Here is a 27790-nt window from a genome sequence, read left to right on the forward strand (position 1 = left end):
ATTGCGTTTCCTGAGCAAAATCAAAACACGAAGATTATTGCAAATATGTTCACTATGATATGATAAATTTACAGAATATTTGTATGTAAGAGTTGAAGTGACGACTAGGAATCGTTTTAAGTATTTTCACCCCATCCCGCCGTCAGATTCCAACCTCGCCTGACTTCACTTAGGCCTCGGACGAAACCAACCACCGAGTCTGAAAATGTGCCATCTCCACGGTTGACCCGTTCTCTTCGTTCAATTTCGGCTTCAGAATCGTGTATGGGAACTCGAAGGATTTCAGCGGTTGTAAGACCCTCTGCACGTTGGGCATCTTCCAATCTGATGACCTCATTATACCGACGACGTCCCCAGGCTGCTTGCTTGACAACTGGCGCCCAGAACTCGCCCAAGTCGTGCTCATCGCAACCACGGGCATATTTCCTAGTGCGAGTAGTTCCGTTTCTATCTTCAATAGCGTGTGATGCATACCAACAGGAGCGAACGACTTCATACCGCTTTTCAAGGAGCCAAATGACGGGCCAGGTGATGCACCACAGTTGCAAAATAATGCACATCCAAAAGACGAAACGATTGTTGCGAAGCTTGTTAATCCAATGTGGTGAGTATATTGTGAGACTGCCATTTACAATCTCCATCCTCATAGTGATTTGACCTCTATAGCTTGTGTCCCGAATATGAGACGTAAGACAATCTATCATGATCGCATGTTCAAAATTATGTACCTCTCGGGTCAAGGTAAACCTATAACACATTTAGTCAAAAGAAAATTGATCTTGAAGTCAGCTTACGTACGACTTGACGGGAGACGGATCCCTGCAAAACCGAGTACACCACTCCAAATCTGCATTCCGACTTTCTTGGCTTAATCTATCTTGCTCCCCAGCGGCATCATCAGCTTCTTCTCTATCTTCTCTGTATAACAGGTGATTCTCCGGGTCGTCGCGGTGGAACATCCGATTCGTGGCCGACAGTCGAGTATTTGCTGGTCTTTTGGGTTCTTTCCAAGTGAGGGTTTTCACCCTTGATCCTCTGTACGCTTTGATACCGTCGTAGTCCTCAGTCACCAAAACATTGTGCCATGTTTGCGTGTCCGGCTGTTCTGGCGATGCGGTTCTGCGGGCGTCTCCCCAACCGGTTAAAACAGTCTCTACGAGATCAAGACGAAAATCAAAGTCTATGACTGTGTCGCTGTTATTTTTATCCTTTTTTCGTCTGTTTGAGTTTGTGTGCGATCCGTTGATGACGAGTTGCGGACGCGGTGGGAGACTTGCTTGCTCGGCAATGACAGCGGATAGCTCGCGTGCAGAATGCGATAAAACCGGTTCGAGAGTGACTGTACGTGTGCTATTGAGCACACTTTGGGCCTTTCGGCCACCGGGGACTCGGTAGTCAGCATCCCTTAACCGTGAGTGAGGAGAGACTTGCGGCCTGCTATCCGGAGCTGTAAACCCGGTATCAGCAATGCTGTCCCTATCTGGGTTGATATTACTCGACCCGGGTTCGCCCAGACGGTCTGAAATAACTGCATCATAGGATGGCGGTTTGTCAATGCCTTGATCTTCCACGTTGTCGCCATCATCATCGCTCAATACTGGGTTGATATCATCATCGTCAAAAGGGTGTAGAGAATGGGTGGATGGTACAGACGACGGTTCTGCTGCCAGCTGAGAGCGAGTCGGCTTGCCCATTGTGTGACAGATTGGTATCGCTCGTGTTTGTGCTCGTCGAGCGAAGACAGCGAGGAAGTCTCCGAGAATACGAGAGGCGCTCCTTTGCTTTTGTGGCTGTTGCTGTTCAGCCGCAGGCACTAAGAGGCTTATCTTATCTTATCGCTTGTCGGTTGCACAAATATGGTTTAGGGCGGGCTTCTAGCTCTTTAGACAACAATGAGCCAGTTCCAATGTTTATCTTCCACCTCCAAGCCACCTCCTCGTCGTTGTTTTCACAGATAATGAGGCATGGCGCGTTTTGTTCTGACAGGAGCCAGTTGAGAAGAACGTGGAAATCCTGCAAGCTTCCAATCGGGGTGTGCCACCATGTACCGGGCCTTGTTTTGTCCAAAATGTAACCTATCGAATCATGGTTAATCCGTCTTCGTACCGTGCCCAGTCCATATCTGTGTACCGTTGGTCAATGGGCATGCCATCTGCATGAATTAATTTGATGGCAGCAGCTTTTAAAGTGGACGAGGAACTCCTCACACTGGTGACACACAACCCCGCATTTAACACTCCGAAAACGGTGGTGTTGGTTTCTGGGAGTTCATAAAGGCAGTTCGCTCTCGATATCAGACATCAACTTCGAATTTCACAGTCGACTTATAAATGACATTTGCGCCGAATTAGAACTCCCTTTTAACTCCTGCAGTGTTGGTTTTGAGAAAATGACAAAGGGGCCTATGCGTGTTATAATTGTCGGGGCTGGTAGGAGGCCAATCGCTTTCCATACATAATTACACCTCTAACGCTGGCTTATATTAGGGCTGGCTGGCTTAGCTATTGCCCACGGCTTACAGAAGGTGAGTCACCTTTAGCCATATTTATCACATTTTTACCCAACCTGCTTTTCCAACTGGGTGAGATCTTGGCTAATGGGATGCCCCAATACCAATATCTGTCAAGCAGAACAACATAGACTTTGTTATTGTTGATCGGGAAACAGTTCCCAGAGACCGCAACTGGTGCATTACGATGTCATGGGCACTTCCTCTGCTTGAAAAGCTTCTACCAGCGACCCTATTCAATACGATAAACCTGTGCCAGCCAGATCCCACAGCAGACTCAGTCGAGGTTGGCAAGTATGGCATCACTATACGTGATGGGTCGACAGGGGATATCAGAAGACGAATGCAATTCCCTTCAATCAGACGGGTTAACCATAAAAAAACAAAGAAGCACTTATCGCAAGGTCTCTCTGTGCAATACGGGAAGCGACTAGTTGGCATAACTGTTAATTCAAAGAATGACGACGACGACGTAACAGCTCACTTCCACGACGGTACCGCAGAAACTGGCACTATCGTAATAGGCGCTGATGGTGGAGCATCTCAAGTACGACGCTGGCTGCTTGGTGACGTTGGTTCTCAAGAAGTGCTACCATGCAAGTTTATGAATTTCTCGTTCAGTTTACCGTCCGAATTGGCGTTGTGGCTGGAGAAAGACCTGAGTCCAACAGTAGAAGTTGGAGCCCATCCCAAGAACATGTACATGGGCCTTTCATTGTTGGACAAGCCGGATTCTGCAAAACCAGAAACATGGCTATTCTACATTCTTGCCTCATGGGCAATAAGCAGTAGCACCGACAGTCCGAACTCCAGTGATCAACTTGCTGAGCTTCGGTCACGCATGGATGACTGGGTAGATCCATTCAAGATTATCGTTGAGACAATTCCAGATGATACAGTCATCAAACACGACGAATTGAGAATATGGCACACCAAACCATGGAATAATCACAGGGGGCGTGTGACTTTGGCGGGTGATGCGGCACATAGGTGAGTTGTTGAACATTGCAGACCAAAACAGTGCTGTTATCATACTAATGAAGCACGAACGATAGTATGACTTTTCATCGTGGCCAAGGAGGAAACTTGGCAATAAAGGATGCCTATGAACTCGTCAATCAATTGACATCCGTGCACAAAGGTGAAGAGGAACGGGGGGTTGCTATAGATCGTTACGACAAGGGGGCGCTACTCCGAGGTGAAGAAGTCGAGATTTCGCGACAGTGTACAATGGCATTTTTCGACTACAAGAATATAGAAAAGAGCCCTGTTTTCAATATGGGCCTCAGTCCCGCGATGAAATTTTAGACAAATAACTTTGTCTTCTCTCATTTGTTTTGCACATCAGCTGCACTTCTGGATTTTTTTGATTATTTGGTTCTCATGTCTCCGTGCTTTGTCGAGATTCATTAGCGCCAAACGGTCTCTATCTCTACGTTTCCAATTTTGCGTCTTCTTTCTATGGCGCCTTTTTTTTTTCTTAGCAATTCGCGTTTACTGTCTACGTCATTGGATGAAAGGGAAGAAAGAGAAACGTCAAAAGAAAATTTGTTGAAGGTGGTATGGTTGATTCAAGCTTATTTGGACGACATACTATTAGTCTGAAAAAAGGCAACTACGGACTCGGGCACACCACACCTACCTTATTGCTCTAATTAGATAATTGTTATGCAATTCTCTTTCTTGTGAAATGAACCTCATGATTATAATACACTATGAATCTGCATGACATATAACACGAAATTACAGGGGCAATAGAACAAAACAAGGACTCAATAGGACAACTGCCTGTGCTGTCATGTCTCATTACTGACTTTTTTGACTGCCTTCGCCAAGTCCCATATAGCTGCCAGTACTTTTTGCACCATCAGATAGCGAGGTTCCCACGTATTGCGCACCACTCTTTGCCTTGTTGAGTATAGAATCTGTATACCCAGCGGCGGGGCCGCCGTATGTCCCCTTGTCGTCTTTGCCTTGCCTTTCCATTCTGTTGACGCCCTCTTTGCTTGCTATATTGCCAACGGGCGCTGCAAGTCCATTCTCGCCAAGCTGATTTCCGAGAAGATTATGGGCATCGTCTTGAAGTTGGTCGACTTGCGGTATACCGCTGACCTTGGATTTATTCAGGGTATCTGTATATCGTCAGCATCGATATGCATATAAATTCCTCGCGAAATGTGACATAAAATATGGAAGTGATACCATGAGTAAACATACCTTTAGTCGCATAGGAAGCCTTGTTATCACCATTTCCAAACCATTTCAAGTATTGGTCCTCGAGCCACGGTACCCATTTCTCGTACTGCTCTTGGTAAGCCTCCCTAACCCATTCATAGTAGGATTTCTTTCCTCGTTCTTCGACTGGCAAGTTGTTGTACAGATGCTGCCTGTGGGCTTCGGTATGTTGACTAGGTGAGTTTGTAACTTGCTTGGCGGCGTCCATTGCGGCTTGCATACGGACAAATTGGGGTTTTTAATGCCGCTTTCTGTGTTTTGGGAAATATCTTCTTGGTTTATTGAAGGGTTCGTGACTGTTTAGGTGTCAAGCGAGTAATAACTACCCCTTATAAAGACTTGGTTCACTCACACCATTCCGTCATCGTCCTACCGTTCTTGGGCGCGAGTTAGGGCATACAAACTGACGTCGTGGTGGGTCAGTCGTTGACGTAGGTTTCGCACTTCGGACCAATTAGTGTGCCCCAGAATCGCTTATGGTACGGTCTACGTGTACTCTGATTGGATCATCTGGCTCGTAATGTATGTCTATCTGTTATTCAAGCATGTGAATAATAATATAGTTAACCGCTAGGTGTAGCCCTAAATTATACAAATAGCCCTGGGTAGCCTCAACGCAAAAAGGTGCAAGCGTTGAGGGAGAGATAAACTCTCAAGGCTTTGTTCCTGACAAATCTTCAGCAGGGTCATTGATGATCAATCTCGCTTTGCGTTTGTGATGGGCAATCGCAAGATTTGCAACTTGCCTCTACGCCGGCGTCAGTGGCAGTAATCTAGAAGTTAATTATAGTATGGGCGAACTTTTCCGCTTTTTTTTCGTTTTGGCCTGTCGGTTGCTCATTTGACTGTCTCCCATCTTTCTGAATATGCTGACCCGAGTGACCTTGCAGCCCCAAATGTGGATACATCATCAATCAGAGCTTGAAATATAGGTTGATCCATTGAGTTTATTTTTGTCAGCATCGTCACAGATTCTTCTGGGACGCCTAGTAAGGGCTTCAGGTCACCAGGGCAAAAGGCATCGCTTGCTGGCAACTGTCCAGTCTGAAAGTATTTACGGATAGCCTTGGCGATACAGAGTGACGGACTGGATCCCGTTGTATGCTGTATGAAAGTCAACTCGGTTAGTTTTTCACACGTAAAATCTGAGGGGGTACCTCAGTTACTTACTCCTTCGGAACCTTGTTGGAGAACGACGGATCCGGGAAAGCTCCTAGACATCTTCTTCGCACTACGATGTATATTAGCCGAATCCCAGCAAGAGAAAGCCATAAGATATTCAAGGCATTGCGTGCAAAACTTACTTTTCAAGTGGTGTGACTGGGTCTAGACTGGTGCTTACGAACAAAAGAGGATGCGAGGTATTAGCCGTATACGGACCTAAACCAGAATTGAAATGTTAGGAAGGCATGCTGAGTGTGGCAAAACTAGGCACAGCAGTTATTTCACGACTAGGCTCAGTCTCATACCTTCAAGTCGCCATTTGGCTTGTGGTATCCATCCAGCACAGGTTAAGTGTATACTGGCCCAATAATCACCGATAGTTTTACTATCCTTCACTAGCCCGTCCCAGGTGCCTTTGAACTCTTCGTTGCTAACAGAAGTCATATACCTCGCATCACTGCAGAGAATTGCCTGGCTGGAAGCATCCTCACTAGTCCCGGAGCCAGTGCACTGTTCCGACCACAAACCAGCCGTAACACACTCCTCGGAGAGGCAAGAAATTTGGCGATTGCGCTGCTTAAAGGCAGCCATTGATGAGCCATCGCCTAATTTGAGATCCGCAAGAAATTGCGCGAAGACTGGAAATACCAGTAGCGGCTGATACACAGAGATACGCTGGATAATCTTTAAATCGGTCCAAGTAATGACCTCGGGCCCCCGAGTGCTGGATGCTGCCACTGGTACGGATTTGTTTCGGATCTGGTTTTCAAGGGCATCGTAGGCCGATTTGATTTCAGATGGACCGCCCGGCACATAGAATGGGCATCCCTCTAGGCCAGCTGCATGGCAGTACTCGAAAAAACGGTCAAAGATAATGTCGGCGTCAGTAATACTGCTCGACTCTGCTGCGCCATCATAGTAACTATCCAAATCAACCACACCGTCCAAGACTGCTCTGGAAATACGATCTGGGTATGCGGCCGCAAAAGTGGCGCCTAAAACAGTGCCGTATGATCGACCCCAGTAGAGCAACTTCTCGTTTCCACGATTCCATCGTGTACGAGCAACAATGTTCTGTTTGCTATCATAGCCTATGGCCTCGTCCTCCTCTTGCTGCTGTTTCATACCCTGCTTTTCACGCCACTCCGCATGCCTTTCGGTGATTTCAATCATGTCACGAGCCACAGGCATTGTGTTCACATGTTCGCCTAGGGCTTCGTCACCGGCAGGATCAACTCTTGCCAGCAGTTGCTCGGAGCAACTTTGACCCAGAGCGACTGTTCTTTGCCAATTTTGCATGAAAGATTCCGCGGAGCTGCCTAGCATTCCTTCGGCTTCGGCTTGCAATTCAAAATTGAGCTGTGAAGAGAGACTGGGAAAGCAGCTGAACTGCGGCGTGGTATTGTTGACACCTCGGGGATCAAAGCCAATTATGTCAAAGTAAAGCGAGCTAGTATCGCTTTCGTCTGCAGTTGATGGATCAATGTCTGCGTCCACTATTATCTGCAGATTGCGACCCGTATAAAGGGCCTGCGCAACTCCAGAGCCACCGGGTCCTCCTAAAACAGAATCAGGAAGTCAGTTGCTTTCACGTTTTGCTCCCATAAAGATTTTAGAGAATAAATCTACCTGGGTTTATTAATACTGCACCACCGTATCGAGGATCCGTGACAGGCACCTTCGCTGGTAGACGAGCAATGGCAATGGCGACTTTACGGCCACGACCGTCCGTACGATGGTAGTCCATCGGTAATTCAAGTCTTGCACATTGGTAGCCATCAAAACAGTCATGATATTCAAGACTTGATGAGGGAACAATCTAATATCAAATTTGAGATCATCAGTTTATTTCTGGTTTCAATTTGTTGTTTTGCTTATCAAAAGCAAAGGGAAAAGTAAAGAAAAGTGACAAACCTTTTCCCAGCTAAATGGTGTCGCGTAATTGTTCTCATGAACAATATCATTCTCTCGGAGGCTCACAGACTTTGGACGCATAAATGAGAAGAACGCTGTCGCGAGAAGAAGTAAAGATATCACTACGCCATGAACATGCTTATTCTGAATCTGCCTTTTCCGGCCGTGAATGGCAGCGTCCAGTGTTTGCTGCTCGGAAAAATATTTGAAGTCCTTCATCGTGCTTATTTTGGCCGCTGTTGAGCATACAAAGAATTGGGCAATTCAATTCAAACAGAATCCATTTCTATTCCAGCCAGGCTCTTGAGGTGCATTAACAGTGGATGCCACCGCACCAAGCGCTGCAGATATCGACTTTTCCGTGACCGATTATTGGCTCATACGGTGATGTTCGCTATGTGGACCACGCCGACTGTGTCTGATAAGCCGGTGCCACTAAAGAAATCACCTGAGTGGTTTTCTTTATCCCCTCCTTGTTTGCTGACTTGGTAGTGTTCGGTAGGTCATCTTACATCGAGTCATCAATTAGTTTCAACTACAGCCTAGTTAGTGTTTATTACTTATCTAAGGCTTAAAGGCCTTAACGAAACTTTGGTCCGCGAATCAAACGTACGGAACCTGTGGATTTTGTTGGCCTAGCTATCCGTCGGCATGGGCCCATGGATATAAACGCCCTAGGCAACACATGGACCTGAAAGCGACTTACTGATTGGATCTTCCCCGCTCATCGTGCTCCGGCGAAGATGCACTCTAATTTGATATGAGGAAAGCGCAGCCGGGCTTGTTTGCCTCCAATGCGATGTTGTGCTGATACATTCCGCATCGGAGAAGGGCATGCATGCAAGGAGCGGTCGAAGACGGGAGGACATCGCTGATAGCTACATAAGATTAGGTCGATACGTACATAACTGCGCTATCTCTTCTTCTCTTATCTGCCAAAATCCGCGTCTATTGAATCTCTGCTGCGTCTCGCGTTAGGAAGGGCGTCGCGAGAGTGCGGAGTAGAGCAGTAATGGCCACGGAATCCGGCACCGGTGGCTGACGAGAGAGTCGATTAAGTGTTAGCTGAGCGCCTAGCATCAACGTATCCTGGCTGATATCCGAGGTCAGCCAATCGTGTCGGAGCCATTGATAAGAAATTGACACACTAAACTAGTCTGCTGCGTGCCGCCGTGCATCTTGCTTGTTGATATTGACTATCTTCAATTTGTATATCCATCTAGACTCGAGGTTACCTGTGCGTGGCCAAGTGCGAAATACTCCGCAGACCCGTTGCTTACTACCACGCGAGCGGTGATATGCAGTAATCCTTATCTTCATCCATGTTCTTCGTAGCACTTTCTCTTTTCAATTAAATCGAATCATTGGGCCGCTTGTTTTCACATTCGTACTATCTTTGAGAGGATAAGTGATGGTGTGTATATTCATAACGGTATACTTTTCCTTGCAGCACGAACCTCTGCGGTTTCTTATCTCACCTCCTCACCAGAAGCCCATTTACTAATAAGCAGCAAGACGCCGGCCCTTCCACAACAATTTTTTTTTTTTTTTCGTGTGGTCTATAGGATAGACATAATTCATATTCCGCCTCCCTTACGCTGTCAATAAGGGGCTTAACTCCCGTCGTTATGGATTCTTTATCCAAATTCAAACAGCGATTCGGATCTTCAGCGCCAGCCGAGAATGCAGACACCATAAATGAAGCTCAAGGTGACGTGATGTTGTCCGTTGCTGAGCCACAAAAGCCATCCGAGAAACTAGAGGTGGCGGGTATCGCGAGATTTGAGGCTGCGCAGGCTGTATGGGGTCGGACTGGTAAATATTTTCTCTATCTCGGGTGAGTTCTACCTGAATGGAAAAGGAAACATGCACTTTAGTTATGATACTAATTAAAGGACAGATTGGCTATGATCATGATCATTTTGTAAGCTGTGAACTAACTATTTGCATTCCTCCATGGAGTGGCTAGTCTAACGATTGATATCTTCCAGTGAACTCGACAATGTAACCACATCATCTTATATCACGTACGCATCCTCTTCCTTCAATGAACTTTCCAAGGTCGGGACTGTATCGACGGCAGCAAGCATCGTCTTAGCTATTGTGAAACCGCCTGTTGCGAAGATCTCGGACGTGGTAGGGCGAGCCGAGGCTTACATCTTTACTATTACCTGCTATGTGTTGGGTTATATCCTTTGCGCCTCTTCGAGTACATTCAACACCTATGCGGGAGGTTATATTTTCTATGCCCTCGGACAGGGAGGCACAGCTATGCTGGATTCGGTCATGGTGTCCGATTTGTCTAGTATGCGTTGGAGAGGATTCTCCTACAACATCATCTACCTTCCATTCTTGATTGCACCATGGGTAGGGGCTCAGATTGTCGATAGTGTCGTGGACGGCATTGGGTGGCGCTGGGGTATTGGCATGTTTGCCATTCTTATGCCCTTCACGGCCAGTTTTATAATCATCACGCTTCTGGTGTTCCAACATCGTGCCAGGAAGGCCGGTATTGTATATGCAGAGAAGATAAGTCTATTCCAGTTCTTCTCTCGTATCGATATCGGCGGTGTTTTCCTTCTCGGCGGTGGCTTTGCTATGTTGTTGTTGCCCATAACTCTCGCTGCCACGACCACCAGCAAGTGGCACACAGCCTGGATAGACGTGCTTATCGCCCTAGGATGCGTCGCACTCATCGCTTTGTATCCCTACGAGAGATACATTGCCAAGTACCCCGTTGTCCCTGTCCGATACTTCACTAATATGTCTATTGTGGTAAGCTTTTGCCTGGGTATTTTAGATAATATGGGGTTTGGAGCCACACACACGTACCTGTATGCCTGGTCTCTAGTTGCACACGACTATTCTGCTCGAGTAGCAACCTACCTTGCTTACACAAACGGAGTCATGCAGTGCTTTACTGGCATGTTGGTCGGCCTCGTCATGTATAAGACCCGTTCGTACAAGTGGATTCTTGTCGGAGGAGCAGCCATCCGTATGATCGGTTATGGAGTCATGATTCGTCTACGAACAAATGACAGCTCCACGGCTGAGCTATTTGTCGTTCAGCTTATACAAGGTCTAGGCAGTGGTATTATTGAGACTGTTATGATCGTCGCGGCGCAGATCGTCGTACCCCATGCTGAATTGGCCCAAGTCACCGCACTGATCAGTTTAGGTGCTTTCCTCGGTGATGGAATAGGCTCAGCAATTGCAGGTGGAATTTATACGGACACTCTCCGTGAACGTTTAGCATTCCGACTTGATACGACAAACCAAACAGAGATTGACACTCTATTTAACTCTATCACGGGTGTTTTACCTGCTTGGGGCACTCCACAGAGACTTGCAGTTAATGAAGCTGTATGAAACCCTTAATCTTGTATCAATGCAGAAAATACTGACCTTCATTCGCTTGCTATATAGTACTCAGATGTTATGGGGTAAGACCCTCTTCCCTGACTACAACCAGTTGATCGTACTCCAGGAGCTTTGAATTTGGCTAATTGTGATAGATATATAACCATTGCTGCTTTAGCACTCTCTGCACCCGTTCTCATTATAACTTTCTTCATGCCAAACAACAAACTCGGGTATAGTCTCATCCCCTTCGTCATGCAACTAAGTAGTAGGTTGTGACTAACAACCATGTTTTTACACAGAGATGGACGAAACTTGCTTGAAGGAACCGAGGTGTCAGAACGCGAAACTACACCGGAGGAGTCTCAATCTCAAGAACCCAAAGTGGATCCTGAAAATTAAAGCCTCCCAAACTAAGCTGGTAAGCTGTGGGTAATATGATCTGAACGAGAGGGGGAAGGAAGAGATTTTTGATGACTACACTGTCCGAATCGGCTTTCCTCCAACTTTCCTTGAGTATGGTTTAATTTAGAAAGTTAAAAAAGTGATGTCCTCGTAATCAACGTGTACAATATGGTCAGAATCGATGAGGGACGAGGGCATGATATTAGTGAAATGCTACTATTTTATTACATATTTTTCCTTAAGGTATTAGGCAACTGGATACCCATGTTCCCCTGAGCAGGAAGTATGACATCGTGATACATTCGGAACGTAGTCCTGTTGAGAGACCTTCTAGGAGAAGTAATACCTATATCATCTCGGCATATTGCTAGTGCAGTACCGAAATAATGCCGAAGCCCTACGGTTCCTTTCATTTAAGGCAATACTTGTTGATGCGTTTCCCAAGGAACCTAGTACCATCGAGTTGCAAGGGCCTTGTTGTAAATCAACAGGGCTCCTTCGCTGACTGCAAAGTCAGCAAGCCAAAAGCATGAATTGTTTCCTTATACCGAAGATATACGAAATAAGTAACTCAGATGCTTCACTTGAGTCTTTTCAAATATTCTTAATTACAGTATGGTGTACGAGAATAAACCTAGCTAAAATTATGTAGCACTGAACCACTTGGCAGTGATAAAAGTAGAAAGGACAAGCTGTCGCGTCTAGATCAGGCTCAAATGTGTCTGCAGATCAAGCAATCCATGCGGAATAGTTCCTAATGTACGAAGTCACTTTATTAGTTGAGTACTCGCTTTCAGGGTGTTGCTGACTGAACCACAATTGATGCTTGGAATAGATCCAGCAATCTACATACGCATGTGCAAAAGCAGCTCGTAGGAATGGAAAGTGGATATAGTAGACACGACATTTCACAATTCTATCTACATTCCAAGGTTATATACAAAGAACAGCTCTAAATATATACAGAATTCAATCTCCACCTGATCCTGGACAACTTCGAATTCCAACTACTGTCAACCACCATGGGAATGCTCAAGTCATCAAAGCTCTTTCAAAGTAGTTACTAAACAAGACGCCATTCCATACCAGTCATCTGAGTTCCATCGCCGTCCACGCCACCGAAGTCCTCCCACAGACCAAGGCACATATCAATGATATCAGCACTGGCGGTGTCAGCAATGACAGCCTGCTCGGTAACGCCGGCAGAGTTGGTGATTTCAATGGTCTTGCCGCAGAGTTCGTTGTTCTGGTAAGAGCCGAACTGGCTCATGACTGCGGAACCCATGGCAACAAAGTTGTAGCCAGAGGAGCTAGGAATCGTGGAAGTGAAGTAGGTGGACAGGCCACAGCTTCCAGCGGTGTAGAAGATCTGGTTACACTCGGAGTCGGTGTCCCATGAGTAGATCGAGCCGGTAATCTCCTGGTTGGAGTAGTATGAAGATGGGATGGTGCGCTTCATCGAGAGAGCTGTGGCTTGAGAGCTCAACAGAATGGCCGAAGCGGCGGTGGCGGCGGCAGTGAACTTCATTTTGATATTGTCTTTTGAAATTCTCGTCGGTAAATTTAAACGATATAGAAATGACGTGAGGAGTGTATGCAGCTTAGGTATAGGGCTTTGTGCTGAGCAATGGGATGTAGCAACGGGATTATAACCTGGGAAACGATGCCCCTTTTATACCTTATGTTCCTACTATGTGAAGTGAAGTATGTACAGCTTAGCCAACCACTGCGATTCCTTTCGTTGGCCAATTTATGGTTACATTTATCTGGCCCCCAGGTGTTGCTGACTGTCAGGGGAGTCGAAGGCACCTAATGTTTCCATAAATCTTGCAGTTTGGATTATGGTTTCATCCGTTTAACCTAGTTTAAAATCTGACAATAATGGTTGACAGTATTTTCAACTACTTAAGTATTATGGCGTGGTGTGGCCAGGGTTAACAACCATTGAAGCAAAAATATTGTTCCTATCGATTCACTATTTAGCCAATTCAGTGCAAATGTACGGAGTAGACAGCATTTCTACATGTCAGCTTGAGGGATGGTAATCGACGCTATAGGTAACCTAGAGCCTCTTTGACACTTGTCGTTCCTGGATCGACATACTTAGTGCTTAGTTAGTGGGTTCTTTAATTCCAACCATAGGGAATGGCCCCCGGGTTACATATCGACGGCTGTTGGCGGATTTAAGTGCCCTTGCACATAGTATGCTAATTTATTATTGAATCGTTATTCAGTTACGTAAATATCTAGGTTGACTAGTTAGTTAGTTAAGTAGGATTTTACAAACCCATAGATAATCACGGATCTTGCCACCCCATAGAGTGGGTAATTCTTAGCAAGGCTGCACAGCTTGCAATATTCAGGCTACGTTTAGCTTCAGGGTGCATTCATCATACCTTGGTTTCCCTAGCCATGTCTGTTAGGTGACATAGGTTAGCCTTGTATAAGTTAGATTCAAACTAGTTGTCTGGGCATTGTCATCAATGCATCCATGCATTGATACATACGTAACCTAGATAGATGAATTTTTTTCCTATTTGGGAAGTGCGTAGAATTCCTTACAACACGTGGGGGATATTAACCCTGTACAAAAAAAAATAGGAAAGCAATCCTGGGTGTTCTCGGCATTCCCAAATTGCTTTCAACTTATAGGTAAGACTTTTGGTGTCATCGTTCAAACTGTGTCTGAGTATCGGCTGTCTCTCGTACCTTAAACTCCGCCGCCTCAAATCAGGCATGGTAACAGTGTAGCCCTTGGCATTATTCTTTCTCTGTGTTACTCTGACTAATTCGTATTCCACGATCAAGTTAGTGAGGCTTGATTTAGCCATGTTTCAATGAGTACATAGAATCTTGGCTTTCAATCTGTCCAAACTGCTAATCAGGGCGCTGACTTAGTTGCCAATATTATATGTGACACTACCTAAATACACGTGTGGAATTCTTTCATTCGTATTATAGAATAATGTGAGAAAAAGCGTTGATGGAATCTGATAACCCGGCATTTATTTGGATTAGAAATTTACAAATTAGAAATGAAATTAGAGTACAAGTAGATGTAAAAGATTGAATCCCCATCGAAGGGTCATAACTTCAATGGATCGGTGGGTAGCTGAATCATGGATGCATCCAAATATCAGAAAATAATCAAGTAAGAGAGCTGGTCGGTACACAGTGCTCGGTATATGGAACCATTTGATAGCAGATAGTGCCGATACTCTTCATGTCTATCCAGGCAGTCAGTCTTCACTTTGAACTATCTGGAGCCTTCTCCTCGGTTTTCTTCTCTTTTCCAGTATCATCAATGTCTATGCGGGTTGTGAGCATTCTGACTAGGTCCTCCGCCCCATCCCTGAGTTCGCCAACGCCTTGCTCATTTTTCAGAGAACCTTCCATGGTTTCATCTATCTTCTCCAGCATTTCTGTAGTTTGTTAGTAACTTCCGGTATGATCGTACGCGAGAGTTCATGTGCTTCCCTTCACTATCTAGTTTGGGTTCTGTCTTTCGTTTCTTAGCCACATGTCGGTCAGGCATCTTTCTTCCTATAGAATACGACAATTTCTTTTGTCGCAATAACGTTTGTTTGACGCTCGGAAATGTTTCTTTGGCTCGCAAATAGATTCAGTTATTGCGATGATAAAAGTATCGATAGGTATGCTTGGATCTCTTCAAATCTGGAGATTTTTGAATTGTAAAATCACAGGCACTCTTTGAAGCCATATCTATCTATATATATGCCAGACTCTGACATGTTATGCTGGCTCTTGACTCAATATTTAAAGACATCATCGATGACTGTGAAGAAAGTGGTGGACTACATGGGATGTCTCATGTACCACGTCAAAGTTGGAACTGCAAACTATATCCACTCGATTGTATATCTTGTCAGGTAACTGGTTCTTGATTCCCGAGGTCCATGGCCGTAATAGGTGCATCAATGCAACTTATACTACCACCATTGGGAAATCCCGAGTCTCCAACTACCGGGATTTTCCCTAACAGAGTAGTTATGCCTGGGGTCAGGCAAACTGTTCGGACATATCGACTCATTTCTCGGTAATCATTGAATGATAGGTCGTGTTGGTCTAAGTGACTGAGCCTCGTCATGTCATAGTCAGTTGTGGACCAATTATTTCGCGATTCCCTCAATTTTGTCATTCCTTCCAATGTTCGTTCAGGTTCAAGTATGAGCCGGGATTAACGTTCTATTCGAGCCTGCTTGATGGCTCCATCTAGGCAACTGGGCCATGAGTAACTGAATAGTGTCCAAAACTATGGGCAAGTCCACGGTAATTTAGGAGTAATTTCTTTAAAGCACGAACAGTGTCGTGCACGTATTTCCTGGAAACTTCATCTGATATCATTCCCAAGAAGGAGTAAATAATTTTCGTGTAAACAATCCAGCAAAGGGATTCTGCCATGACTGTCATTGGGTATGCTCCATAGAGTTGCATGAACTTTTCATATTGGGTATTTAAAAAGAATTTAATTACCGGAAGGATGATGAAGATAGCCGTCTACCTAACTTAGTAGATAACCCTTGTCATTATTTGTTTTGTAACTTTTGCAGTGATATTCTTCGCACCATCATCACCAGGGCTGGGTGAAAGAGTACACTAAATTTCTATGAACGAAGTGCGCCAGGTTGGTTAGGTAACTACTATAGTCTGCCGGAGTAGGAAAGCCATTTTCTGATTAAATTGATGAATGAAATCTCAGTGAAGACGTTCATCTCAAAAAGTAGACTGCTCCATTATAAAGAGGCAAAGAGATTTGAAGTATCTTAGTGGACACGAGTTCATGGTTTGTATAAACCTTTCCTAGGCATTATTTTGTTCACACTTGGTATCTCCCCAGGTATAAGGTACCAATACATAATACATCAACAAATACCAGGTCAGATTACCTAGATAGCATTGGCCACAACGACTGGTATACCACAAATCTACCAAAAAATAGTTTAGGGTATAAAAACAGTCATATATTCGTCAATCATTCCCGTTGCTATATATGTAGTAATCACAAATATTGAGTTTGATATAATAGTATTCGTAATGGGCATAAAATTTGTGGTTGTTGATTTCCTCTTTGGGCGTGTGCTATTATTAACAAGATAACGATTGTGTCTCGAGCAGTGCTTTACCCAAAAAAATCTTTAGTATAAACAACTCTTAAAAGATATCAGCGTTCAACAATGCAGCACCAGCACCGACAACCACGGCAGCACCAAGCCCGCCAGTACGCATGGGCATTGCAGCAGCGGATGACGTCGAGGTGCCAGAAGCTCCAGAAGTTCCAGTTACTCCAGCACCGGCGCCAGCACCACTTCCAGTAGCTGTGGCGCTGGCTGTTACTCCGCTTGTGAACGGAATAGAGCTTGCCGAAGATGCGCCAGAGAAGGCTGGGACTTGGGAAGTGGCGGTTGCGTTGGGAGTCGCAGAAGTGTTGTTCGGGTTGAGAACGCTATAACAGATTAGTTCCCTTCGCTCAGCTTATAACGAATCGGAAAGGGGCTTGGGAGACATACTTGTCAATGACATGTAGCACACCGTTGGCGACAAGCAGATTAGGCCTGGTCACCCTAGCCGAATCGACAAAAATAGATCCATTCTCAACACGGACAGTCAAATTCCGGCCATTGACAGCAGTAAATTGAGTACCGTTTGTCAAGTTTGTTGAATAGGCAACTTGTCCGTTAATGACATGGTAGTCAAGAACACCGGTAAGCTGATCGGTGGTGAAGTTCCCAAGAGCAGAACCAATTGCCTGAAAGGCAGAATTTTCTGGAGCGAAAACAGTTACGTTCGGCGTAGTGTCAACGCTGTCTGTCAAGTTATCTGCACGCAGGGCGCCTACTACGGCGCTCAGACCGGCTGTTGCAGCAGAGTAAGTTACGTTCGATGGAATAGAAAGGACCTTGTCGATGATGTGCAATACACCGCCGGTGAAATTAAGATTCTTTCGTACGTGTCAGATATTTTGCAATGAAAATTGTCTAGGGAGAAATGGGGCGATAGCTTACAGCTTGGGTTACTGTCGAATTTGAGAACAAGCCAGAGAAGAAATAAGTATCGTTATCTTGCTTGATTGCCTCCACCACCTGGCCACCAGTAACGTTGGTCACCACCGAATCATTCAAATAAGTCGGTATGAACACCGGTGTTTGGGTGATGTTAGAGTCATAATATTCGCCCCGAAGGATATGGTAGCTCAAAAGGTCGATGACGGATCGGTTGTTAGTCGATGCCAACGCCTCCAACCCCCGGCTGTCGGTGAGATTCGACAATGCATTATTAGAGGGCGCCAGAATAGTGACGTTTGTGATATTGCCAAGAGAGTTCACAATCGTAGGATAACTAGACAACAAGGTATTCAGACTCGACAACTGAGTTGTGTTGGACAGAAGTTGGGTCAAGTTTTGTGCCATAATGGCACCTGGCATGGACGCCAGCAGAGAAAGTTTCATAAATTTCATGGTTGTGAGAATATTTGTATTCGAAGCCAACTAACCCTGTATGTATTTCCTGGAAAGGAAACCAACGTATTCACTGCAGTTCCCGCGAGTCTGTAAGGAAGTTGAAAAATCCGCAAGGGGAGAGTGGGATTGTGTGTCATTTATACAAGCGTGAATTTCCGTATTCTCTCCAATCAGCCCAAGACCAAGTTCTGCTGAACCAAGTTTCCCAGCATTGCTTTGCCGCTGATGCAAGAGCATGCTGGAACTTGGACATGAAGTGCGCTGCTGAATCGCACGCCAAGGGGGAAAGTGGACTTTGCCATATGCCAAGTGAATGACATTTGTATATGGTAATGAGTGTTTACCCAAGCCAATCGAGGACTTCACCTTTTTATTCATACAGGCGGTGATGCATTCCGTCTCCAATCACGATGTCTTGCCATCGCGGTATGACGCAGCTGGTAAACGCTAGGTAGTCGTGATTGGTTTATGGGTTGCTGAGGTAATCTGAGAGAGGCATTGTTTTTCCGTCCACTTTCCCCTCGGCAGCTTCGGGGAAGTAACAAGCTGCAGAACAGGAAGAGGCATTATATTTGCCTGTTACTAATGCCAAAAGCTTCAGCTCTTCATGATGTCAGATGTTGCCATTAGTGGTTACACTGTACCACTCACTCGCTGACTCCCTTGCTGCGGAATAATGCTTGATCCGAATCGAGAGGAATGCGGCTGTGCAGATCGAGAGAGAAAGAGGGAAGAGGGGTATGTTGAGATCCATAATTTATATTTATATCAGTCGATAGCTCGATACGGTTAGTGGAACTGTGATTGACATGCACCAGCCATTTTCAGAAGGAGTCTGCGATACACAGACAAGATGCAGTGCAAAGTTCCGAAACAGGAATTATTAGTTATCTACAGGTAAGCAATGAGCAACGCATACATGTTCTATGCAGTGTTATGTATACATATACGTAGTGAGATGGAAATGACGGGGCTAGCGTCGAATCGGCGAACTGATACGTCGTTCACCGATCTGATCGCAATATCGACAAGCGCACATCATAGTCTGCAGGCCGTCTCTTAGGCAGCTTTGGCGTGCATGGAAAGCAAATGCTTAGTTCTTCAAAGGCATCGCAGCAAGTTTCGTCTCTTTGCATTAGCTGTTCGTCCGCCTAATACATGACAACGATCTCCGAAAGTGATCACGCCTAGCTTTAATCAATGCGAGGAACAAATTCTTTTATCAACAGGGATATTTATTTTTAGACCTATACGGACTACGTAGACACTACGTAGTCACGTAGTGTCATACGAAAAGCGGCCGGGCCGTCCCGGGCGGAGCTCTTTCGTTTTTACTTTCTTTTAACTCCCCCTTATATAGTAAATGATTTTTAATCTCGAGAAGAACCAAATGAGACAACATTTGAAAGAGTTATTTTAATTCATTACGCAGAATAAGACGTGTGCGAAAAGAGTCTGGCGGCTAACTCCGGGTTTCCTCCGGGTTTCCTCCGATCGGCTTGCAAGGCCTCTGATTGGTCGGACCAACAAGCCATCCAATGCATTCATCGCTGACATTCCCGCGGCCTTTGGATTTTTCATACCTGTAAACTCGTGGCTCCCTTGATCACATAGCAATCGATTTTTTTTAAAATTGCTTTCTGACTATAGTATTATAGATGGCACTTTTCTTTTTCCTGTAAGATCTAGGGCGACTAATGACATTGACTATATCTAAATACGCATATGCACATAAAGGGCATCTTGACGCCAACGTGGTTGACATCTCAGATCCCGAGCATCTATGAAAGGAACCGGTGAAGAACCTTAGGCGCGTACATAATGCAATGCACAAGGTAGTTGGACGTAGCTCTATATTAAGGTGCGCAATTCCCTATTGAGGACCCCGTATGCTCCGGATGGAACTGATCTACGAAAGATGTTAAAAGTTCTTTTTTTTTTGTTTGACTCCAGCTTCAACTGCCATCACCCGTTCCTCGAATCATAGGCCGTACACAGTATTTCCGGGATTTGAGATCAGTAGAACAAGACTGGTGAAGAGACCACAAATCCCAGTCCAATCAAAAAAGCTTTTCGCTGTGCTCCGTAATGCGTGGGCCAGGCAGTTTAAAAGAATCCAGTTTTCACTCCCTTTACTCCGTACAAGTCTCGGGACTTGCGAACCGCCTCTAGGCGAGTGGATCACGATACTGTTAACTTTTTCTGCTGTTGTCCACCAACTCTTGACACATCGTCTTCAAATAACTCTTCTCAGGCTCCGGTCTTCTCTTTTTCACTTTCGAATGCTAACTCGGAAATAATTGTGCATATCTCCAACGCACCATAATTAGCGGGCGAAAGGCGGACTAATCCAAATTGCGACAAGACAGGGTTGCTACTACGTCCCTAGGCGTGCTTGGTATGCATTGACGGTGGAATCGGGACTAGGGCATACTCTAGCTTTAGGCACAGGACAATCATAGACGTGTTTTTCTACAAAAGGCTCATGAACTGGCTGCATTTCCGAATCAAGGAAACTAATGCAACTCGGTCAGTCACAAACAGCAATCTTCCTTTTGTGGGCTGAGCGATCGGATTAAGCTATGAATTAGTGTGCGACTAATTTATATTCTGTTACTGCTATTACCTTTCCTCTGACTAAGTACTCAAATTCACCCAAACCGTTTGTCGCAGTAGGCATAATTCGGTTTTCCTGTTTGTTGACGTTAGGCTTAGTGTCTCGCCGTTTTTGTATATTGAAGAGACCGTTTGAGCATTTCAAATACGTGACACGTTTTCCAGCCCTAGTTATCGAGAATTGCAGTTATTCAGAGTGTGATTAGTTAACCTAACCTTCAGCGTTATTGTATGCATCATCTAACTTGTCTTCTAGTATCGAAAATTTTGATTGACGGATTGACACACACACACACACACACAAAGCTCACGACATAGAACATGTCGAACGATAAATCGAAACTACACCACCTCGTTCCCGCCCCGTGGAATAGCAATCCTGAAGGCGAACGGAGCCAAACTGTGCTACCGCGTCGAGTCAGGCCAAAAAATGCCTCACGTGCATGCAATGAGTGCCAAAAACGCAAAATCAAGGTTGGAAAACGCAATTTTTGAACGTTGGTTATGCTTTTATGCTGGCCCCGTTGACTAATCATCATGCTTCTCATTTGTTTCTCATTTCTCTTTTTCGCCAAATATAGTGCGTCGGTTCCAATCCATGTAAAAACTGCCATGAGAATTCCCTATATTGCGAGATCAACGACGAGACGGATGGACGACGGAGGTTTGCGCTGAAACGCAAGGTCGAGGACCTGGAGCAGGATCGACACCTGCTGCTCGGCCTGGTGGAAGCCCTAAGGGATGACGACTATCACACCATGCAGCTTTTAAACCTGATTCGCAGTAACGCCTCGCTCGATGAGATTCGACTTGCCGTATATAACCGTATGGAACGATTGTCCATGCCAGCGTCCGCGTCCGTACCGGTGCCGGCCTTGATGTCAATGTTGGCGCCGTCGTCAACTTCCCCAACACCCTTCGTGTCTAATCACACGGCAATGCCAGTATTTCAGGCTCCGGAATCAAATACGAACCGCAAAATCATGGACATTGCCAGATTGACTGACATCCCGCTCTTTGAACTACCCGCAAGACCCTGGACAGGGGTCACTAGCGATGACGCTTTTGTGTCACATCTGATATCGCTGTGGTTTACGTGGGATCATATCTGCGGGAACTGGATTGACAAGAATCTGTTCACCAGAGAAATGAAACCTGGAGATATTAATTCCCCTTTTTGCTCTCCATTCCTCGTCAATACCATCCTATCCCTGGGTTGCGTCAGTAAACACCATACATAAATCTAAAATGCGGTATTGTTCAATCTCTCTTACTGACAAACGGGTAGTTATATTCGAGTTATCCCGAGGCATTCATCAATCCCGACGTTCTCTCGTCACGGGGGCTGCATTTTTACAATGAAGCCAAGAGACACCTTGAAGAAATGGAGGGGAGGATCAATTTGACGACCGTGCAGGGATTGGGTATCCTTTTTATAGTGTAATGCTACCCTATACTTTCTTCCATTGAAATGGATTCTAACAGTTGAGATGTCAACAGTACATGTCTGATGGGTAAAGACCGGGTGGGCCATAGTTACATGTCTCAAACACTGATTTCGATACGCGGCTTGTTGGCACGCGCCGACCAGTTCATTGCGCAGGCGGGCTCGCAGGCGGATGAGATGGAGCACTCGATAGGACTATGCGTTCGTGGATTGTTTGGGTTTTATATGTATGTTCTCTGGTTTGTCCTTCAGAGAGCATCCATCCATCAGGCTGACACACAATTTATTAGACATGCCGGCCTTGCGCTACAAGTGCCATTTACAATGAGACCCCCCAAACGGGTACAACTCCCCGTTCACGGTGCTGCGGATACCTGGACGACCTACCCATATCGGAACGCGCCAGTGCCAGCGCATCATAACTGTGTTCTCAACCAGTCGTTTGATCTGCATTTGATCGTCTACGACGTTATGCAGTTCTGCTGCCCCGCGGACCAAGAAGAGCTTAGACAGAATTCACGCTCATTTCCCGAGGTTCACAAGCTAATATACTCCTTCTATGATCGACTCCAAGCTTGGTATCATCAGTTACCGGCGTGTATTGAGCAAGGCCAAAATTGGACGCCGGGAGTGATCGAACTTCAGTGCGTATTCATATCTACCAATTCTTCCTTTTTTTTTTTCTTTCCTTTTGGATCGACTACATTTCTAGAGCTAACTATCTACCGCGTAACCCCAACAGTCTATGCTACCATGTCTATATCATAACAATATTCAGTTTGCTCAAAGTACATCCATCAGCACCGGCAAGTGCATCGTCGATGGCGCAACAAAACTGCATCGCATCGGCACTTGCAGTGCGCGACTTGATTAATACATACCGATCCAAATGGCGACACCCCGAACACGTCCCCGTCGAATTCATGCAACTCATGACCGTCTGCCTGTTTACGTTGCTCGAAGATATGACTTCCCCGCACAGTAGACAGGCCTTTGTTGACGTCTTGGTCGTCGCACGTGCCACGGCCCGTCGCTTCCAGCTCGCCCGCGGCATGCTACGACTCGTGCAGCTGACCGCGCGGCAGCAAAACATCGAGCTCCCGGGAGAGACGCACCAGATCTTCCAGGACTTTGAGAGAGAATGGTACCAGACGAGGGGCGGGGGCAAGTTCAGCAGTTCTTACCCCCATTTTGTGCTTTCGTTGCGCTCGATTGCTGCAAGCAGCAGCAGCAATCATAACCACGGCGATAAAAGCAAGGAACTGTTTCTGGGTAGCGCGGAGTTGGATTTGTTCTTGAAAAAGTGGGATGATGCGTTGACGATTGATACCGATAGTGAGATGTAGTCTTTGCGGGCCTGATTCCTCGGGCAGCGATAGTCTTGTCTGTTTTCAGCTCCATTGCGTCAGTTTTTTTGGGCTTTTGGGCCTTCTTTGCGATATTGCTCGCGTATGAATGGTCGATGGACAAAGAGGCGGTATGCTTTGCGTAGCCATGCCATAGCCATATAGCCTTAGCCTATAAGGCGCTACGTATAATCGTGAATGATAGACGGCAAAGTGTAATTTGGCTGTTAGCAGTAATTAGCGATGTCAAAAAGAGTCAGTACTCAATCCTCGGATGCACTCTTTTCCGCGCGCCGAGCTGGGCCTTCCTAATCCAGCGCGCGTCTCTCGTCCCTAGCGGAATCGCTCCTTCCTTGGTATGGCCGCGCCATCCCTCCGTGCAATGCCGAACGTGCGCTGCTGATTGGCTGCTGCGCTCCCAGTATACCTTGGGAAGCCGCGACCAAGGAGCCTATAGCGTTGTATTATATGTATTTGATGTATTTCTATTATATTTATAGATTTATTGATATGTTTTATTATATTTGCTCATTTAATAGCTATAGTTAGATAAATATATACCATGTACGTGCATATATGCGTATATATGCAGTCTAGAAGGCTCTAATGCACGTTGAGCAGACATGCCGATCGATCTGGCGTGCATGCATACCACCACCCCTGTCTACCACTTATTCATTTTTTATACACCTATTTATATGTCTATACACGCCAATATATGTATTGTTTATGACCTATTACCTATCTAATCCCCCCCTCCCCCCCACCAAACTGTGAATTATGCAGCACTGACAGACTCTTAATTTAGTTGAAGAAATGATACCCCCCTAAGTAAGTAAGCCGTAGTGTAAGACTAAGCATCTAGCTCTCTTCTAGCACGCGTCTAATTAGATTCGCTTCGAGATGCGCCACAAGGGCGAGAAGCTCTGTGCACCTTCTTTGACCTTCCAGCTGCTCTCTTTGTTCGACAAATACGTAGTCATAGTATACGTATACGACTTAGTTATGTAGTATGCGCAGCCCTTGCCTCGTCTCCGTGGGAACTCCTAGCGAGTCTCACCTAGTGGACGCTAACTAAGATCAAACAAAAGAAACGTCGACTAGCACTAGAGCAGGCCTGTGTGGCTTTTACCCGTTCCGGATTCCCCACTGCTGCTTCCTTTCCATCCCGACTTGACGCCGTATTTATTGCGACGCTTCCCCGTCCGATCGTCCTGCCGGAATATATATACACGATATACAGTATCAACTATTGGGGCCGATTGTCGCGACTAGCAGCAGACATGCCTTTGCCGTGCCGCAAATAGTGCGCCTGGCTGCGATCTCAACAAATGCCGTCCGGTCTATACAGAAAAATACCCTCAGTCCATCGCACCGACAGAAATCCATAGCGAGGAAGGGCACTGCAAGAAAGGAAGTTGAGAAAAGGAAAAAAAAGGAAAAGAAAAAAGAAAAAGAAAAAAAGAAAAGAAAAAAGAGGAAGGAAAGGGACATCAATAGCCCAAAAGGGAACGACCAGCAAGGCACATGAGACATCTATTTTGTATATGGACAAATAACACATTCTTTACCGGAACTCCCAATCGGTCACCGTGGCGCGCCTCACCAAGTCTTGGGATTCTATATTCTCCTAATCATCTACATCGTCATCGTCATTCATCATTGATCATTTAATAAAAGGAATTGCTTGCCGTCTGCCTGAAGATTAACCATCCTGGCCCAGAGATACGCCAACATAAAAACACCGAGAACAGAACAAAAGACGATTGCGGAGTCGGAGCCCCGAATTGACTACAATGAAGAAGATCTGGGCCATTGCTAAAAACGAAGCACGCTTGTGCTATGGCTTTATCCGTCGTGACGCAGGAATGGGCATGATTCCGATCCCCATATTTACCGCAGCATCTCTACTCTATCGACAAGCACCGGTAGTAGAAATGGCTATTGCCATCCCAAGTATGTTTTTTCCTTGCCATTTTTTTCATTGGATTCGCTGCTTATATTGTTTCCTTTCAGAAACTTTACTCTTGGGTTTGTTGTTTCTGTACTCCTTTGTCGTGGGCAACCAAATATGCGGCATCCAGGAGGACCAAATTAACAAGCCCGATCGCCCCATTGCGTCTGGCGCGACAACGCTGCAGGCGGCGCGAATCCGCTGGGCCGTTTTGACCTCTCTCTTTGTGACTTACGGCTGTTATCTGGGTGTTGGCATCTGGTCCACCATGTGGGTTGCCATTGCTTTTGCACATAACTTCTTATCATTCGGCGACTTTGGTCCCACCAAGGATATGTGCATCGGCCTGGGCTGTGTCGCACAACTGACGGCTGCATGGTTGATTGGTGGCGCCCCGTACGACGTCGGCTGGGATTGGATCAAAATCATCGCTCTTTATACCCTATTCCCAATCCCATTACAAGATCTGCGCGACGTTCCCGGTGACCTGGCTGTTGGGAGACGTACCACTCCGATTCTTATGGGAGACTTTCCTTGTAAGCCCTTCATTTTTCTCTTGCATTTTGGAATCTCTATTTTAACTTGAATCATCAGGCCGAATCTACATCTCTCTTGGCGTCTTCATATCCCAGTTCTTGCTCATCCGCTACCGCATTCTCGAATATCGTATAGACTGGTCTACCATCACGCTCTCCTCGGTTATTGGTATGCTCGCGCTGACCATTATCTTCCGGCTTTTTGCCTTTCGTAATGTCAAGAGCGACCAGTATTCGTACCGGTTATACACTGTTATTTACCTCTTCCAGCCCTTGTCGGCATGCATTACGCTGCGATAGCCATTTGCTGACATTTAGTATTCGATCTTTCAACCTTAAAAGCTGCCCTCTTTTTGTTTCCTTTTTTTGTGGCCCCTCGTTGGATTTCTTATTCCTTAGATACCTGCCTATGTGTCCCTCCCTAATTGGCAAACTAATTATTTTGACGACGGCACGACATTGAAACCGGCATTTTCTTTCTACTTCTCAATACTGTTCTTTGCTGTTTTATTACTTCGATATGCTCCGAGCACACAATCTACATATTATTTCACTTGTTAATGGGCGGCTGACTGAATACTTACCTATTGGTGGCACGTTTTGACTTTCTTTGTTATATTACAGCTTTCTCTTTTTCCTTTTTCCTTCTTTCTTGCGAATAATCAGATAGAACTAATCTTGACAATGACATAGGGCAACCTAATACATACATACAAGTCTATGACCATGTCTATAGTATTAACCCGTGCATCATCCATGGATAACTCTGATCCTAGTAGCATACCCAAGTGTAACTCTGTATATCCACATAGTACGTACTGCCTAGACCGTTGTCCTACATACCACGGTGTTATACTACCCCGGTTTGTGCACTTCTAGTAGTCTAGTACTATATCGAAAACGAGTTTTATCTCCGAGATCTGCAAAGAGCACCCACAGCCTATCCATCTAGTTAAGTATATTCATCTGATGTTGATGGCTCTTGCTCACGCTACCCAATCATCATGCTTGTAGCCAAAGCCTAGATCTAGCGTTACACTGGTGACAAGAGCCTAGTGCGTAGTAAATTACTTAACTAGTACCAAAACTCTCATATTTCCGAAAACAGCTTTCCACGATCTCTGTGACTACGTAATATCTATTGCCTAACTAGTTAAGTAATAGGTACGGAGTGAGTCACGACAAGAGTCGGAAAACCGACTCGCGTGCGGGTTTTTTTTTTTTTTTTTGGCGATTATAGATCTTGGGGTCGGCTTGTTGATCGGCAGGGGTTCGGTTTACGCATAGCATGCGAACTCTAATTAAACTGAATTTATATATGTCTATCGACACTCATCTTTAGCTACACTATGATACCGCATTTAGGGGGAAAGGGGGAGATGTTAGTATGTATGTATGTACTTGCTTATTTCTAATAATGAGGCGAAAATGTAAGGGTATTATCTATTGCCTAACTAGAAACGAACGTAGTTGGACCTCTTATTTTGGGGGAAAGAATGTCTCGGGCCTTTGATACGAAGGAACAAAGAAACGGTCGTTACTATTGCATACATTCAGTAATTGGAATTCTCTAGTCGTGCATGAATGGAATGACACCTGCACTTGTCGCTCGGAATATCTATCCGTGGTACGGACATGGTAGATATCCACATGTCAGGTAAGTTGGCAGTATGTCGTCTGAAGTTATGTAAGGTTTCCGTTCTATATTTATCTAGGTACTAGGTATTAGGGCAACCGAAGTTGCGTTGCATCTGTTATGCCTGTAAAGCGTACCCACTACTTAGGTATACAATTGAAGATGTAATCGATTCGGAATGACTTGAAG

General features: G+C 45.5%; 10 protein-coding genes across 10 annotated transcripts; 4 read left to right on the top strand and 6 right to left on the bottom strand.

Moving 5' to 3' along the window:
- Positions 1–116: 116 nt before the first annotated feature.
- UA08_07406 (hypothetical protein) lies at positions 117–1694 on the bottom strand (the record flags this gene model as incomplete). The annotated part of the gene is made up of 4 exons (XM_020262692.1): positions 117–426; positions 475–697; positions 729–747; positions 795–1694. The coding sequence occupies 4 exons, from the start codon at positions 1692–1694 to the stop codon at positions 117–119; spliced, it is 1452 nt and encodes a 483-aa protein (XP_020117359.1).
- A 695-nt stretch (positions 1695–2389) lies between these two features.
- Positions 2390–3817, top strand: UA08_07407 (hypothetical protein; the record flags this gene model as incomplete). The annotated part of the gene is made up of 4 exons (XM_020262693.1): positions 2390–2429; positions 2487–2524; positions 2631–3499; positions 3565–3817. The coding sequence occupies 4 exons, from the start codon at positions 2390–2392 to the stop codon at positions 3815–3817; spliced, it is 1200 nt and encodes a 399-aa protein (XP_020117356.1).
- A 498-nt stretch (positions 3818–4315) lies between these two features.
- On the bottom strand, positions 4316–4952 carry UA08_07408 (hypothetical protein; the record flags this gene model as incomplete). The annotated part of the gene is made up of 2 exons (XM_020262694.1): positions 4316–4641; positions 4727–4952. The coding sequence occupies 2 exons, from the start codon at positions 4950–4952 to the stop codon at positions 4316–4318; spliced, it is 552 nt and encodes a 183-aa protein (XP_020117357.1).
- A 629-nt stretch (positions 4953–5581) lies between these two features.
- Positions 5582–8041, bottom strand: UA08_07409 (hypothetical protein; the record flags this gene model as incomplete). Its single annotated transcript, XM_020262695.1, has 6 exons — positions 5582–5848; positions 5915–5975; positions 6049–6124; positions 6214–7467; positions 7538–7727; positions 7823–8041. 6 exons carry the CDS (start codon positions 8039–8041, stop codon positions 5582–5584), a joined length of 2067 nt encoding a protein of 688 aa, XP_020117514.1.
- A 1409-nt stretch (positions 8042–9450) lies between these two features.
- On the top strand, positions 9451–11584 carry UA08_07410 (hypothetical protein; the record flags this gene model as incomplete). Its single annotated transcript, XM_020262696.1, has 7 exons — positions 9451–9659; positions 9723–9746; positions 9814–10597; positions 10736–11185; positions 11249–11265; positions 11338–11415; positions 11485–11584. 7 exons carry the CDS (start codon positions 9451–9453, stop codon positions 11582–11584), a joined length of 1662 nt encoding a protein of 553 aa, XP_020117507.1.
- A 1066-nt stretch (positions 11585–12650) lies between these two features.
- Positions 12651–13115, bottom strand: UA08_07411 (hypothetical protein; the record flags this gene model as incomplete). Its single annotated transcript, XM_020262697.1, has 1 exon — positions 12651–13115. One exon carries the CDS (start codon positions 13113–13115, stop codon positions 12651–12653), a length of 465 nt encoding a protein of 154 aa, XP_020117191.1.
- A 3644-nt stretch (positions 13116–16759) lies between these two features.
- On the bottom strand, positions 16760–18063 carry UA08_07412 (hypothetical protein; the record flags this gene model as incomplete). Its single annotated transcript, XM_020262698.1, has 3 exons — positions 16760–17051; positions 17116–17546; positions 17611–18063. The coding sequence occupies 3 exons, from the start codon at positions 18061–18063 to the stop codon at positions 16760–16762; spliced, it is 1176 nt and encodes a 391-aa protein (XP_020117190.1).
- Positions 18064–18532: 469 nt separating this feature from the next.
- Positions 18533–18820, bottom strand: UA08_07413 (hypothetical protein; the record flags this gene model as incomplete). The annotated part of the gene is made up of 2 exons (XM_020262305.1): positions 18533–18612; positions 18718–18820. The coding sequence occupies 2 exons, from the start codon at positions 18818–18820 to the stop codon at positions 18533–18535; spliced, it is 183 nt and encodes a 60-aa protein (XP_020117504.1).
- A 2183-nt stretch (positions 18821–21003) lies between these two features.
- Positions 21004–23475, top strand: UA08_07414 (hypothetical protein; the record flags this gene model as incomplete). The annotated part of the gene is made up of 6 exons (XM_020262306.1): positions 21004–21156; positions 21264–21902; positions 21971–22122; positions 22183–22356; positions 22420–22773; positions 22908–23475. The coding sequence occupies 6 exons, from the start codon at positions 21004–21006 to the stop codon at positions 23473–23475; spliced, it is 2040 nt and encodes a 679-aa protein (XP_020117503.1).
- Positions 23476–25271: 1796 nt separating this feature from the next.
- On the top strand, positions 25272–26265 carry UA08_07415 (hypothetical protein; the record flags this gene model as incomplete). Its single annotated transcript, XM_020262307.1, has 3 exons — positions 25272–25431; positions 25492–25965; positions 26024–26265. 3 exons carry the CDS (start codon positions 25272–25274, stop codon positions 26263–26265), a joined length of 876 nt encoding a protein of 291 aa, XP_020117187.1.
- Between the last annotated feature and the right edge of the window lie 1525 nt (positions 26266–27790).

Source organism: Talaromyces atroroseus (genome assembly GCF_001907595.1).
Source record: "Talaromyces atroroseus strain IBT 11181 chromosome Unknown scaffold_11, whole genome shotgun sequence".
Classification (NCBI taxonomy): domain Eukaryota; kingdom Fungi; phylum Ascomycota; class Eurotiomycetes; order Eurotiales; family Trichocomaceae; genus Talaromyces; species Talaromyces atroroseus.